This window comes from Geotrypetes seraphini, chromosome 4 (assembly GCF_902459505.1).
Source record: "Geotrypetes seraphini chromosome 4, aGeoSer1.1, whole genome shotgun sequence".
Classification (NCBI taxonomy): Eukaryota; Metazoa; Chordata; class Amphibia; order Gymnophiona; family Dermophiidae; genus Geotrypetes; species Geotrypetes seraphini.
The window spans coordinates 237,497,217-237,511,609 of NC_047087.1; the positions used below are offsets into that span (position 1 = coordinate 237,497,217).

The 14,393-nt window shown below is 44.6% G+C and overlaps 1 protein-coding gene across 4 annotated transcripts in view; it reads left to right on the forward strand.

Moving 5' to 3' along the window:
- Positions 1-5,637: 5,637 nt before the first annotated feature.
- VPS26A (VPS26, retromer complex component A) overlaps positions 5,638-14,393 on the forward strand; it is a 131,168-nt gene continuing 122,412 nt past the window's right edge. For 2 of the 4 annotated variants that reach the window (XM_033942282.1, XM_033942284.1), the window contains exon 1: positions 5,638-5,830. In XM_033942282.1, the coding sequence (XP_033798173.1) occupies positions 5,828-5,830 (3 nt within the window). In that variant the 5' untranslated portion in view covers positions 5,638-5,827. The remainder of the gene's footprint in view (positions 5,831-14,393) is intronic. The other 2 variants (XM_033942281.1, XM_033942283.1) reach the window with 1 other exon arrangement.

Sequence of the window (14,393 nt, forward strand, 5' to 3'; positions counted from 1 at the left end):
AACTTTCGAATTAATGCAGGGAAATACTTGGTAAGCATAAATTTCCTGAGTTACTTTATACATATACAATTTTTCAAAACTGTGCACATAAATGTAAACTGCTTCTCAAGCCCAACTTCAGGAATGCCTCTCTCAGTACACTTTTCTGCATGCTGAAGATATATAGATACAATAAACTCTCAGTTATCCGGCACCCATGGGAATTGGTGGATGCTGGATAAGTGTAGTTTCTGGTTTCTTGAGAGTTACTATAAAAATAGTTTTGTCTCCTTTCCCACCTCACTCTATCATTCCCCCACCCCTACTTGTAGGTCCAGCATCTGTTCTTCCCTTCTTTCTGGGTCACTTTATCTCCCTTTTCTCCCCACCTATGCATCGATTCAGCTCCCCTCCCCTATACCCTGCTGAACTCTTCCCCCCGCACGTCTGGTCCAATTACCGCTCACCTCCCTTCCATCTGCCCTCCCTCCACACAGGTCTGGTCTCCTGGACCCCTCACTTACCATAGCAGCAGCGGCAGCCGATCAGCAGAGGCAGTGCTGACACCAGGCTGCTCGTGGCCAGCCCCAGCAGGGACTTTCCTCTGATGCATTGCTTCAAACATAGCAGAGAAAAGCAGTGGCGTACCTAGGGTATGTGGCACCCGGGGCCCATCATTTTTTGACACCCCCCATGTAAAAAAATATTTTTTGTAATGACCATGAAACGGAATAAATGGTCAGAATAGAAATAGGCAGTGAAAATTTTCTTATATTCCAAACATAACATAACATAAATTATGTCTGAATTGTCATGACATCAGAAGTACATATGGAGTAGTTGCAGGTGATGCTTGTGACAGTTCTGATTGTGTTAGTTCGGTTTTATGTGTTTTTTGAATAGAAGGGTTTTTATTTCTTTTTGAAGGTTTTGCAGTCTGTGGTCGATGTCAATTGGTTGTAGAGTTGGGGGTCGAGCGTTGCAGCTCGAATGGCTAGGAGGTTGTCAAACAGTTTTTTCTTTTGACGTTTTTGGTTGGAGGGTGTGTGAATGGTGCGTGAGTTCTCCTATGTCTGTTTGAAGTGGATTGAATTATTTAGCTGAAGAAATTAGTTACCCCCTCATCCCACACACATTAATTCTCTTCCATTTTTGTTCCCATTATAAAAAACACTGATAAGTTCCCAGAAAAAAAATACATTAAAATAAGAAGTGAAAACAAAGGCCCCTACAGATGAGAACATAACATAAGAATAGCCTAACTGGGTCAGACCAATGGTCCATCATGCCCAGTAGCCCATTCTCATGGTAGCCAATCCAGGATACTAATACCTGGTCAAAACCCAAAGAGTAGCAACATTCCATGCTACCGATCCAGGGCAAGCAGACACTTCCCCCATGTCTTAATAACAGATTATGGACTTTTCCTCCAGGAATTTGTCCAAATCTTTCTTAAAACCAGCTACACTATCTGCTTTTACCATAACTTCTGGCCACTTCATTTTTAAGTTTAGATCTTTCCTTTCAAACAGAGACCTTGCTAGATGTTAAATACAGCACAAGGTAACTTCACATGGACTTAGCTGTGCAGGAAATGTGAATCTCCTCATACACCCACCATATAGTACAAAAATGTGCAAAGGTCTGTTTTTTTTCTTTCGATCACTACATAGCCTAATGCCACACAAGCAGCGCTGTTACAAACATATTCTGTAGGTCAATGCTAAGGATAACAAAGTTTCCTTCCTTGGAAAAGAAGGAGATAAACCACTGGAAGAGATCCCAAAACAACACCCAAAGACCCACTCAGTGTGTGAACCAGTTGAGTGGAGTGGACTAACTGGGGGGTGGAAATGGGCCAGGAGTTTGCTCAGCAGAATTTCCCAGACCACCTCTTCCTCTCAACACATTGACACGCTGCCACCATCACCACTAGGAACACCTCACTGGGTAGGCCAGCTATGCTATAAACTTTATAAAACACATTATTATATTTTCTTATAAAGCACATATTTTAACTGAACTCTCTGACATCCTCAGCCTTTCCATTCACAAAAATAGAAGGAAGAAAAGTTCCCATTTCCTGCTGTCTCATGTCCCCGGCCTATACAATATTTTTTTTCTGCAGCCCTTCAAAGTCTGACCAAATCCTCGTTTCACTTGCATTATAAAGTACTGAGGATGCCATCTCTCCCCAATCCCAGGTCCTAAAGTATAAGACAGTAGCGCAAACTAATGCTGCCAGATTCAGAAAAAAAAATTTCGATTCGATTCAGCCTATTGAATTAGTTTTTCAATTCGATTTTCCTGCCCAGTTGGGTGATTTTTTTCAAAACTCCTAGTGGGTTTTATAGCTTTTTCACCCCCTTTGGCTTCTCCTAACCACACTGGCGCTGTGGTGTAAATAAAATAAAGAAACAAAAAGGACTTTTCCTCTCTCTGTTAAATCCTAGCTCACGTTTGCAGTCCAACACCAGCTCTGGCAGGACACACATTTCAAATCTGGCATATTATAATCACAAAACAGAAAATAAAATTAATTTTTCTACCTTTTGTTGTCTGGTTATATTTCAAATCTTGTTGGTCCAAGGCTCTGGTTTTCTTCTGATAACTTGCTTGCCAGGGTCTCCTTCTTTCTGCATGCTAACCATCCATCTGCCAACTCTGTCCTCCCTTTCCATTTCCCTTCCCTTCCCTTCCCAGGAAGTCTGGTATCTTTCCTTTTTTTCATCTCCCTCCACAGATCCACCTTTTCTTAACTACCCTTTCATCCGGCATCTCTCCCTCCTTCCCCACCACCCCAGAGTCCACCATCTCTCACTTTCTTTTCCTAATTACCCTCCTATCCAGTATCTCTATCCCTCCTCCACACCATCCCTTGTGTCCAATTTATCTCCCTTTCTGTTCCTTCCCTCCCTAAATCCCATGGTTCATCATCTCTCTCCCTCTCCTCTATTTTCAGACCCATTATTTCTCCCCCTCCCCAAAGTTTGGCATATGCACGTCTCTTTGAACACCCCCTTCCCTCCATGTACTTCTAAACCATGGTCCGCCCCCAAAGGCCTGTCCCCCCTTAAAGGTCTGCCTGTCCCCCCTTGAAGGCCTGCACCCCCCTTGAAGGCCTGTCCCACCCCCTTGTAGGCCTGTCCCCCCCTTGAAGGCCTGTCCCACCCCCTTGTAGGCCTGTCCCCCCCCTTGAAGGCCTGCCTGCCTGTCCCCCCCTTGAAGGCCTGCACCCCTTGAAGGTCTGCACCCCCCGAAGGCCTGCACCTCCCCCGAAGGCCTGTCCCCCCCTTGAAGGCCTGCACCCCCTTGAAGGCCTGCACCCCCCCCGAAGGCCTGCACCCCCCCTTGAAGGCCTGCACTCCCTTGAAGGTCTGCACCCCCCCCTGAAGGCCTGCACCCCCCCGAAGGCCTGTCACCCCTTGTAGGCCTGTCCCCCCCTTGTAGGCCTGTCCCCCCTTTGAAGGCCTGCCTGCCTTTCCCCCCCCTTGAAGGCCTGTCCCCCCCTTGAAGGCCTGCACCCCCTTGAAGGTCTGCACCCCCCCCCCGAAGGCCTGACGTCAGAGGAGGGGCGGGACCGCGGCGCAGGAAGCAGCGCCCAAGCAGCTCAGGGATCGCTGACGTCGCGATCCTGCTGCGGGCTGCTTCACAGGTGGTGCAGGAAGGTCAGTGGGGCGAGCGGTCCTTCAGGGGTGGGGGGGACTGAACGGCAAGGCCGGGAACACCCCCTCAGGGCTGGCACCCGGGGTGTATCGCCCCCCGCCCCCCCATTGGTACGCCACTGGAGAAAAGGACCTGCAGGGGCTGGTCATGAGCAGATTGTTTTCAGCGCTGCCTCTGCTGACTGGCTGCTGCTGCTTCTTTGGTAAGTGAGGGAGGGATCGGGGGGAGGGGTTTGTGGCTCAGCTGCTTTGGGGCTGGAGGGAGGGAGGGAGGGAGGGGGGGTTCATGGCTCAGGACCGCTTTATCAGGACTAGAGAGGGCAGGGTTCATGACTCAGTACTGCTGCCCCTGCTTTGGGGCTGGAGGGAGGGGGGTTCACAACTCAGCTTCAGGGCTATAGGGAGGGAGGGGTTTCACAGTTCAGGACTGCGACACAACTTCAAGGCTCCAGCTGCAATATAATGCATAGCCTTATAGAAATTGCCACGAAGAGAAGGTAAGGGGAAGGAAGGGAGGGAGATGCATGACCAGCCGGTGGGAGGGAGGGAGCTGCTGGACCACGCGAAGGGTGCTGGGGGGGGGGTGGATGGAGAGGAGAAGATGCTGAAGCAGCCTGAAGGAAACTGGGGAAGAAAGAGAGGGCGAAGACGCTGTGAAATGGGGAAGAGAGAGTAGGGAGAAGATGCTAGGAAATGGGGAAGAGAGAATGGGGAGAAGACGCTGGGAAATGGGAAAGAGAGAGTGTGGAGAAGATGCTGGGGAAGAGAGAGTGGGAAGAAGATGCTGGGAAGAGGCTTAGTTAAGAATATTTGAATCGCTATCCCCTTTTGACTCTTCCCTATCAATCTCCCCTGTCTTTTCGCCTTACCTCCCCACCTCCCTTCCCCAATCCCATCCACTTTGGTTAACTCCTACAGAAAGAACAATCTTCTCTAGGTTTGCAGGGACAGGGCGGTAAAGGGGACCGAGCTTCTGGGGATGGGACGGTGACGGGGTCTAAGCCCACGGGGACGGGATAGTGATGCGGGTGAGCTCGCGGAGACGGGGACAATTATTTTCCCTGTGTCATTCTCTAGTATAAATACCATCTTCAATTCCATAGAAGCAGAGAAAGCTTTTCACTGTTCAATTTTAGTGCAGGCTGGCAAGGTAAATGCTCCAACGCTCATAGGAATTGAATGAGCGTGGGAACATTTACCTCACCAGCCCATGGTTTTATAAAAGGAACCCTATGCTCTTAAATAAAATTAATTTATTTTAGGGCAACCGCTTCACCATAAAGCCCGAATAAAAAGACAACAAGCAATCTAATCCCCATCCATAAATCACTCCAGTATAACTCCGTCAAATAAAAAGTAATCATCATTAAGAATAAACAGCCAAGCTGTCTAGTTCTTTTACAGTATCGAGAAGGTTGACATCGTAATTCTAAAGGGAGCTCATTCCACAGTTTGAGACCCATAAACTATCAGCATGCTGGGTGCTAAACTTAGCATAAATTAAACCTCCCTCAGATACAATAAAACATTTCGCTCAATATTAGGGATGCTCACGCACCCCAAAAACTACATCCTTTGACAGTATTATTTATTTAGCCGAGTTAAGAGTACATTCACAGTAAAGCGGACTAAAAGTACAGACATGGTGGACACAGCATTTACAATATAGACATAATATACAGATTTAGAGACGTGATTTGAATTGCAGCATTTTCTGTATAGATAGGCATAACAGAGGTTAAAAGTTTTATTTTCCGGTGGTAGTAATTCACGTAATATTCGTGGTGGCATACGAGTTTTACTGAGATTCCCTTGGGTGTATTAGTTGGTGCCTTTAAGATCCATCTGTCAGGGGTGCAGCAGAAACAAACCTGCTAGTCTTTCATCAGCAAGCCCTGCCCTCTCTGCTCGTGCCCGAAAACACCAAACTACGTACGGCCAACCTCCAGTTCTCGCGTTCTCTTGAGCAGCTTCGAAGCGGTCGGAAGCGTAAGAATCGCGCGCTGGAGTACAAGCACAAGAGGGGGGAGCATCACGTGGCAAGAGGCGTCAGGCCGAGCTGCGGTTGTAAGGTCACATGACGGTGAGGGGTTGGGCGCCGGAGTTTTGCCTTGGAAGGTGGGCAGTTGTCTACTTCTGAGGGGGGTTGAAAGGAAACAAACAAACAGACAACAGCAATCAAGATGGTGAGTAGGGGTAGCGGCCGGGGATAAGGGTGTTGTTGGGCTTTCTTTTTATCCGTGCGGTCTGAGTTGGGAACTCGTGGGCATTTCAGATGACCGAGACCGACCTAGGCCTCTCTTGTGGAAGGGAACGGATTGGAGTGGGTGGAGTGGTCCTTCGGTGGTGTGGGGTTGATAGCGTGGGGGGGGGAGAGGCAGCAGTGGAGGCGGGCACGGCTTGAGGCTGCGGTTAGTGCTAAGGTCTTCTGGCCCGCGCAAAGTGCAGGGAAGAGTTTAGTACCTGTCACAGCCTCTCCTCTACATTAGCTTGTGGGAGCTTAAGTCTGTTTTCAAAGCTCCTTCCTCGGACGACTCAGTACTTTGTGGCTGCAGGGAATGGCAAGTGTCAAAAGGCAAGGAATTTGCTAATGAAAGGTCTTGCACGTCGTTACTCATTTTCAGGAAGTTGGTATGATTGGTAAGATAGTGGAGACAATAATCTATGCTAGCCTTGCACTTGCCGAACAACCTCTTAAAACAATGGTTGTCCGCCTCAAGATACTTTCTTTGGGTTATGTTAGTTTGGTGGTTTACTGATTTATTATGCATTAAGTCTAGTGTATGTGGTCGTTAGGAAGCATTTGTAGGGCCAGAGTTTTTATTTATTTATTTTAGTTTTAGCACTACAGAATGGTTTTGTTGTGCCCTTTATTTGTTTTTGGAGAGTGCCTGAAAACAGGGTTTCCTGGTATTACCTTGCTTCAGCCTTTCCTGAGGGCCAAACCTGTTTGTAGCTCTTGAGGACTGGAGTTGAAAAGCTGTGTAGTAGAGCAGCTGCATTTTCAGGGGGTAAATTATATGATGTGTTTTCTGAGTGTAAATGTATTGCATTCAAGAAAGGGTTCTTACAAAATTGCAAATGGGTATATAAAATGTAGGCATCCTTAAAGAGTGTGCCACTTTTTGGGTGGATAGATGCCATAGGGTTCATTTTGGTCAGAACTGGGTAGAAGTATAGTATTTGCAAATATTTACACCTTTTTCAAAGCAACTGTAACTTTATGTGAGGGGGTTTAATATGGCTTGACCACCTGTTTTATAAAGGCATATAGATGGGGCTTTTTTTGCCTTTATAGTATACTGTAGTCATAAAATAAACATGTTTTAAAAATATTCTGCATAGATGTCCTGTGTTAACATCAAGCCCTCAAGAGTCCTTTAGTAGTTTCTTGCATGTCTGCATCTGAGCAGCTCTGTTTGGCAGCTGTGTTTGCAGATATTGGTACTCTTCAATTTGTGTAATTATACTTGAAATAAAGCCAGAACAAAGAAGCAGCATAACCTCGCGAATAATGCAGCAGTAAAGGAAGAGGAGTAAGGTACAACAAACCAAGAACCCAAAATATTAAAACTAACTTTATTGAAGAGATTTGACAGAAGCCATGTTTGGCGATGATGCTTACATTAGGTGTCCATCAACCTTGACGGTAGTGGAGTGAAAGGAAATTTGTTTGTGCGTACAATAGTGAGATATATCATATACAGTGAAGCCCAGCACAGGGCAAATTTGCTGGCCATCTGGTTTTGAGCACAGAGTAACTCAGAGTTTCATATGTCAGATGACCAGCAAATTTGCCCTGTGCTGAGTATATACAATTTACATACGCTTGAGATTTTGAAAAGATCATTTCTTTGGATACAGCTGTTGTCAAACATGAACAAACCCTTACCATAAAAGTCCACCATAAAGACACGGAAAAGAATATTTACAATACACTAGCTGTCATCGTCTGGCTTGAAAAAAGCCTTACCAATAGGTTAGTTTTTAAGAATCAAACGCATATGTATATCTATGGAGGACTTTTTTTAGGGAATTAAGATTACTCACCTCAAAATTATTAGCCAGGGGTTACCCCAACTGGATCATTCATAAAGCCTTTTTAAGGGCAAAGTTTGCAAACAGAGACTTGTTATTATGAAAACCACACAAGAGAGCAGGGACAAACAAGTTTATGTGCTGTCATTCACTTCACTAGCTCAGAATATAGCGAAGAGCATACGCAAGCATTGGGAAGTGTTACAATTAAATTCCTATTTTTAAGGAACATCCTTGTATTGCCTTCACAAGAGGAAAAAAATTGGCAGTTGGACTTGTGAGATCTAAAATAAGTGAGAACTTCATACACAATGAAGGACCGAAAGGTCATAGTGCTTGTGGTCATTGTTCTTGTTGTAATACCACTATAGAAGGAAAAACTTGGACTCACCCACAGACCAAACATGAGTACACTTTGAGGAAACCTACTACTTGTGATTCCACTTATGTGATATACACCATATACTGTCTCTGTGGTCAACTGTATGTGGGCAGCACAGTTCGGACAGCGAGAGTGAGGATGACGGAACATCACAGCTCTCTTAAAACAAAGAAACAAAATGGGCTCATGGTGGTTCACAGTATAGAGAGAGAACATATTGACCACGATTTGTTATAGACCAAATATTTACTAATTTTGACGGAGAAAAACCCCCCCTTTTTATTGTCTAGAGAACAATTTTGGATCTATACTTTACGCTTATACAAACCGTACTGCATGAATGACTCAGTAGAGTGGTTAACAGCTGGCTGTCAGAAGCGATGAAGACGTAATGGTTAGACTCAGCTGTAGCCAGAGCCACTCTCCATGTCACTGCATGGTTCAGTGCTATACTCTTGATGTCATTACGTTGCACGCTGGAGAGGGCAGAGCCTGGGAGGTCTCCTGGCTATTAAATGATCTTTCTTCACTTGTTCCTCTGTCACAGCATTGGAGTTGTTTGTTTGGATGGCAGCGGATTAAGCTTCTGAGTATGCCCCTGAGGAAGGAGGGGGGTCTCTAGGGCATTCAGTTAAGGCACCCTTTTTTTCCATATGACATGCACAGCTGCGATCATCTCCAGATAAGTTTAAGCACCTTTAAAATTGTGGTTGCAACTTTTGAAAATTGACTTTTTCTCCTCTTATGGAGGAATGAAGTGACACACACATTGATTGGAAAAAATTTTTTGTATTGTACATAGCACTTTTTGATAAGAATTGTTAGAATTTAAAAATAATTTTAAAAATGACAGTGAATGCACATGATGTTTTTGGCTAGTACCCGCAGTGCGCTTTGTGGTGCATGTTCTCTATGAGAGATACCCAGGTGAATACCTAGCAAGTAATTGAACAGGTGGTTCCCCAGAAACTGGTATTTCACCTGCATTCGGTTTACATAGAATTAGAAAGAACAGTGGTGCTATCGGCAATACTGAAATTTATGAGCAGGTCTTTGTTGGTGAATAATTCATTTTTGACCTCCTCTAACATTCATTGGAGGCTTTTTGATAATTTGGACTCCATTAATCATAACAGCATATAACATTTAACTATTGAGTCCTATTTGGAGCCACTGTACTTCATTGTAAAAGAATAGCTCTTCTATCTATGAGAAACGTGTGCTCATTATCAAAGCACTTAAGACTTAAAAATTCTGTAGTAACACTGGGAACTTTGTAAGACTATGTACTTTGAAAATGAGCCTCATAATGTAACAGAATTAACTTATTCTATTCAGCTTCAGCACAACCGTGTCATAGCAGTCAAATAAAATAGAAAATGAGAAAATGGTGAACCTTGAGTGAAACGTAAGCCCAAAAGTGCTGAGATACTGACTATATCCATCACATATGTTGTAGGGTCACCATGCTTTGATAACTTCAAATAACTACTCTGTGCTAGTGCTGCCCAATTCAGAGAAAAATATTTAGATTAGATTTTTTTTTTTTTCCTATTTTCCTGCCCAATCAGGCATTTTTTTCAAATGTTCTGTTAGGTTTATTTTGTAGTCTTTCTACCCACCCCATCCCCCTTTGCCCTGTCCAGCTCCATGCTGGGGCTGCGGTGTAAACAACAAAATTTCCTTTCTCTGTAAGGTCCTAGCTCACGCTCGCTGTCTAATACCAGCTCTGGCAAAATACACATTTCAAATCTGGCATATTGTAATCTCAAAATAGAAAATAAAATTATTTTTTTTCTACCTGGGTCAAACCTCTTTATTCCTTCATGCAGTATCTTTCCCTTCCTCCCCTACATTATGATGTGCAACATTTCTGTCTCTTGAAGGACTCATATGAAGGACTTCTCCCTCTCACCCCTTTCAACCTCTGTTTCATCTCTTCCTTTCTCTCCTCCATCCCAATTCTTCTTCTCTCCTTTCTCCCCCCATATGCAGCATCTTTCCTCCCCTCCCACCCATCCTTTTGTGCAGCAGCTGCACAAAACCTAAACACCTAAAAACCTGGCTATTCTCAAAACTGTAACACTTTCCCCTTCTTAGGCCTCTCCCACCATCCTCACTCTTTTACACCTAATTCTTAAACCCTCCACTGGAGTTCCTCTCTCATCATATTTCCTGTAAACCGTGTCGAGCTCTGCGTCTACGGAGATGGTGCGGTATATAAACCCAAGGTTTAGTTTAGTTTAGCAGCTTTCTACAGTATCTCTCTCTCCCATCCTTTGTGTAGTAGCACCCCGCTGACAACCCCCCCCCCACCACCACGCACACACACTGTGAGACTGACATACCTTCGAGGCCTAAAGCAACAGCAGCGCTCTTAATGGGCTACTTCACTAGGGCTTCCCTCTCCTGTGTTGGGGAAGGTTGCAAAGCAGCCCATTCAGAATGTTGCTGCTGTTTTAGGAGGCCTTGGTGATATGTCGGGTCTCACCGGGGTGGGGTCGCTGAATCAGTGAGCCCGATTTTCTCGGACAACGAATCAATTTACCGAAGCAAATTGGTGAATCGGGCAGCACTACTTTGCACCACTCCCATGAAGAAGTCCTCTGAGGGATATACAAGCTCTGTAAAGAAATTTATACTGCTTTCTCTATAAATCATAGAAGTAATTTCGCCAAAGGTTTACATATAAGTACAGTATACGTAAAAGATCTGAAGATATCATAGTCCCCAGGTCTTTGGACCAGGCATCAGCTTGCTTTTGAAAAGTCAATTGTGGCAAGACTGTTCCTAAAAGGACACCCTTGGGATATTGTCACTCTTCATAATGAAACTTCTTCCACTAGTTCAGTAACATCTTCAATCAAAGCTTCTGCCAGTAGTGAAGAAACATAATGCCTCATTTGTAGATAGACCAAATAATCCACTCTTTGACTTTGGTACTCCTTGCATAACTGGAGCAAAGAAAAATGTTTCTCATCCTCACTTATACAGAGATTCAATAGAGCAATGCCTTTTTGTGCCCATTTTTTTAAAAAGAGCTACTAAAATGTCCCAGTGGAATGTCCAAATTATTTTGAAGAGGTACAAAGCCAAATCCAAAGTCTACAGAGTGGTGCGATTAGACAACTGATCTTTGAATGATGAAGTAATTTGCTAGGAGCTGCATGTAAAACATAACTTGTAGCAAGGAGGGATATTGAAGCCACCCAATATGAATCTGGGTATAATCATCAGTCATTTTTTTCCAGTCTGCAATTTGTCATAGATGGCAAGCCCTACAATACAAATCTAAGTTTGGTAATCCCAGCCCATCCATACTCATGATTAGATTGTGTTTATATTTGAAACACACCCTATTCCCTTTCCCTTAAAAGTTTTGAACAAGATGCTGGACCAATAATATCTGTTTTCTGTAAAATAAGATGGGACTACGAGGGTCATTTCATAAATAATGCACACTATTTTTTTAAAAATTTACATGTTTTTTTTTTTTTTCTTCAAGGATTTCTTTATAGTCCTTCAATATAGTCTCCCTGCTTTGCAATGACCGAGTCCCAATGTCTGGCAAGCTTCATTATTCATCCAAGACACTGTTTTTGTTCAGTTGCTGAATGGCTTGGGTAACGGCGGAAGAAAGCTCTTCTAGAGATGCAATACGATATTCACGTGTAGGTTGTTTCAACTTTGGAAAAAGGTCAGGCATTCTTGCAAGCAGGAAAAGAAAACTAAACTAAACCTTAAGTTTGTATACCGCATCATCTCCACAATCGTAGAGCTCGGCACGGTTTACAAGAAAAGGTATAGAGAAGAACTCCAATGAGGGTAACAGGACAGTAAAGAGAAAGTTTAGAGGGACTTAGTATAGCAAAGAGGAGGACATATTACATTTTTGAGAATAGCCAAGTTTTCAGATGTTTTCGGAAAAGTTGGAGAGCACCCAGATTCCGAAGTGGGGTAGAAAGGTTGTTCCAGAGCTCAGTGATTCTGAAGGAGAGGGATGACCCTAGTTTTCCAGGATGGGATATGCCTTTTAATGATGGGAAGGATAGTTTGAATTGTTGGGTGGCTCTGGTGATATGATTCGAGGAATTCCAAGATAGAGGGATAAGGGGAGGAAGGATGCCATGTAGGATCTTGAAAGTTAGGCAAGCGCATTTAAAGTGGACCCTAGAGACTACTGGAAGCCAGTGAAGTTTGGACCAGAGTGGGGAGACATGGTCAAATTTACTTTTTGCGAAGATTAGTTTAGCTACGGTATTCTGAATCCGCTGAAGTCTTTGAAAGCTTTTCTTTGTTAGGCTTAAGTAGATGGAGTTACAATAGTCCAATCTGGAAAGGATGATGGATTGTACGAGGACAGCAAAGTGTTAATGATGGAAACAGGATCTCGCTTTCCTCAGCATGTGAAGGCTGAAAAAGCATTTTTTTACCAAGGAGTTGAGGTGGTCATTGAAGGATAGTGTAGAGTCAATTATGATGCCCAGAACGTTGCTAGAGAACTCAAGCTGCAGTTTGGTGCCATAGGACAGTGGGATGAGGGTGGGTAGCTGATCTAATTTTGGGCCGAGCCAAAGTAGGTTTGTTTTGCACTCGTTTAGTTTCATTTGTACGGTGAAGGCCCAGGATTGGAGGTTTGTTATACATGAGGAAATGTTCTCAGAGAGGTTGGTGAGGTTCAAGTCGGTCTCGAGGAGGACAAGGATGTCATCAGCGTAAGTGTAAAGTGTTTCCAGGGGGGAAAGGTGGAGGAGTTTCAGAGAGGATATATAGATGTTGAAGAGAATGGGGGATAAAGGTGAGCCCTGCGGGACTCCACAAATCGGTTTCTGAGGAGGTGCCATTCATATTGACAGTGTAAGAGCGGGAGCGTAAGAATTTCGAGAACCAGTCTAGGACTGTAGAGTTAATGCCAATCTCAGAAAGTTGGAAAATAAGAATATTGTAACATAACATAGTAACATAGTAGACCGTGATGGACAACGTCAAATTCTGCAGAAAGGTCGAATTGTAGAAAAACAGCAAACTTATTACGAGAATGAAGTTGTTGAACCTTTGAGATTACTGAGGCCAATAGGGATTCGGTGCTGAAGTTGGGTCTAAAGCCATATTGGTAAGGAAGGAGAATTGAGAATCTCTCTAAATAGAATGAGAGTTGGGTAGATATGATGGACATCTTGGTCAGGAGGGGAATATTTGCTATTGGGCGGTAGTTGGAAGGTGAGGAGGGGTATAGGTCAGCTTTTTTTCAGTAATGGGGACAGGGCAATATGTCCCATTTCTGCAGAAAATAGGGCAGAATTTATAAGTTTGGTAAGAGATGAGATGGCCTGTGCGGGAATTTTCTCATATAGGTAGGAGGGGAATAGGTCCAAGGTGCAGCTCGAGCTGCATGACATCATCAGTAATGCGACAGAGTGAAATCTCCGATGGACAAGGCCAAGCAGCCTGTTTAGAGTGCTGCTGGCCCGATGCTGCTTCGGTTGAAGGTAGGGCTCGCTCGTGGTCGGCAGGGAGGGAAGGATGGAGGGTCAGCAGAGGTTCGGCTGCACGGTGGCGGGGGGAGGGGCAGGTTGAAGAGTTACCGGTGAATCCTGGGACTAGGGCTTATTTTTGGGGTAGGACTTATATTGAGACCTACCCCGAAAATGATGCTAGAGCTTATTTTCGGGGAAATATGGTAGTACATATCCCAGCACCATAGCCTAGGTAATCAGGATACAGCAGCAAAAGAGGATAACAGGATACAGCAGCAAAAGAGGATAACATTCTGCTGTGGAGGCATATGAGAAAGATATTGGGGACACAGGCAGGCAGGCAGGCATGGGAGCAGGCAGATGATATGGAGTAAGAGCTACCAACAGTCCCCCCATTCTTGGCCCAGGCTCCCCCAGTGGAAGCATATATTGTCTGTCATTCCCCCACCCCACAAACTATGCAGCCCAGTAGTATCTCTCTTCTTTCCCTCGTCCCCATGGTCTGGCTTCTCCTCTTGCCAACCCGGAAGCTTTTTCTCTACACAATGCTAGACCATGCAGAAGGGGAAAGACATGCCAAACCATGGGGAGAAGGGAAAGGAGAGAGACACTGTTGACCCCACATTTTGCACCTGGACTCGAACATGGGAGGCAATTGCGGGACACAGAGGGGAGAGAAGAGGACGGGAGGGAGTGCGTTTTTGGACACAGAAGGCATGAACTTGGGAGAGTGGATGGAGTAAAGGAAGGAAATAGATGCTGAAGTGGGGGACGGAATAGAAAGGGAGAATTGGGCATGAGTGTATCAGTGAGAGGGAAAGAGAGATTGTCGTGTACACAGGGAATGGAAGA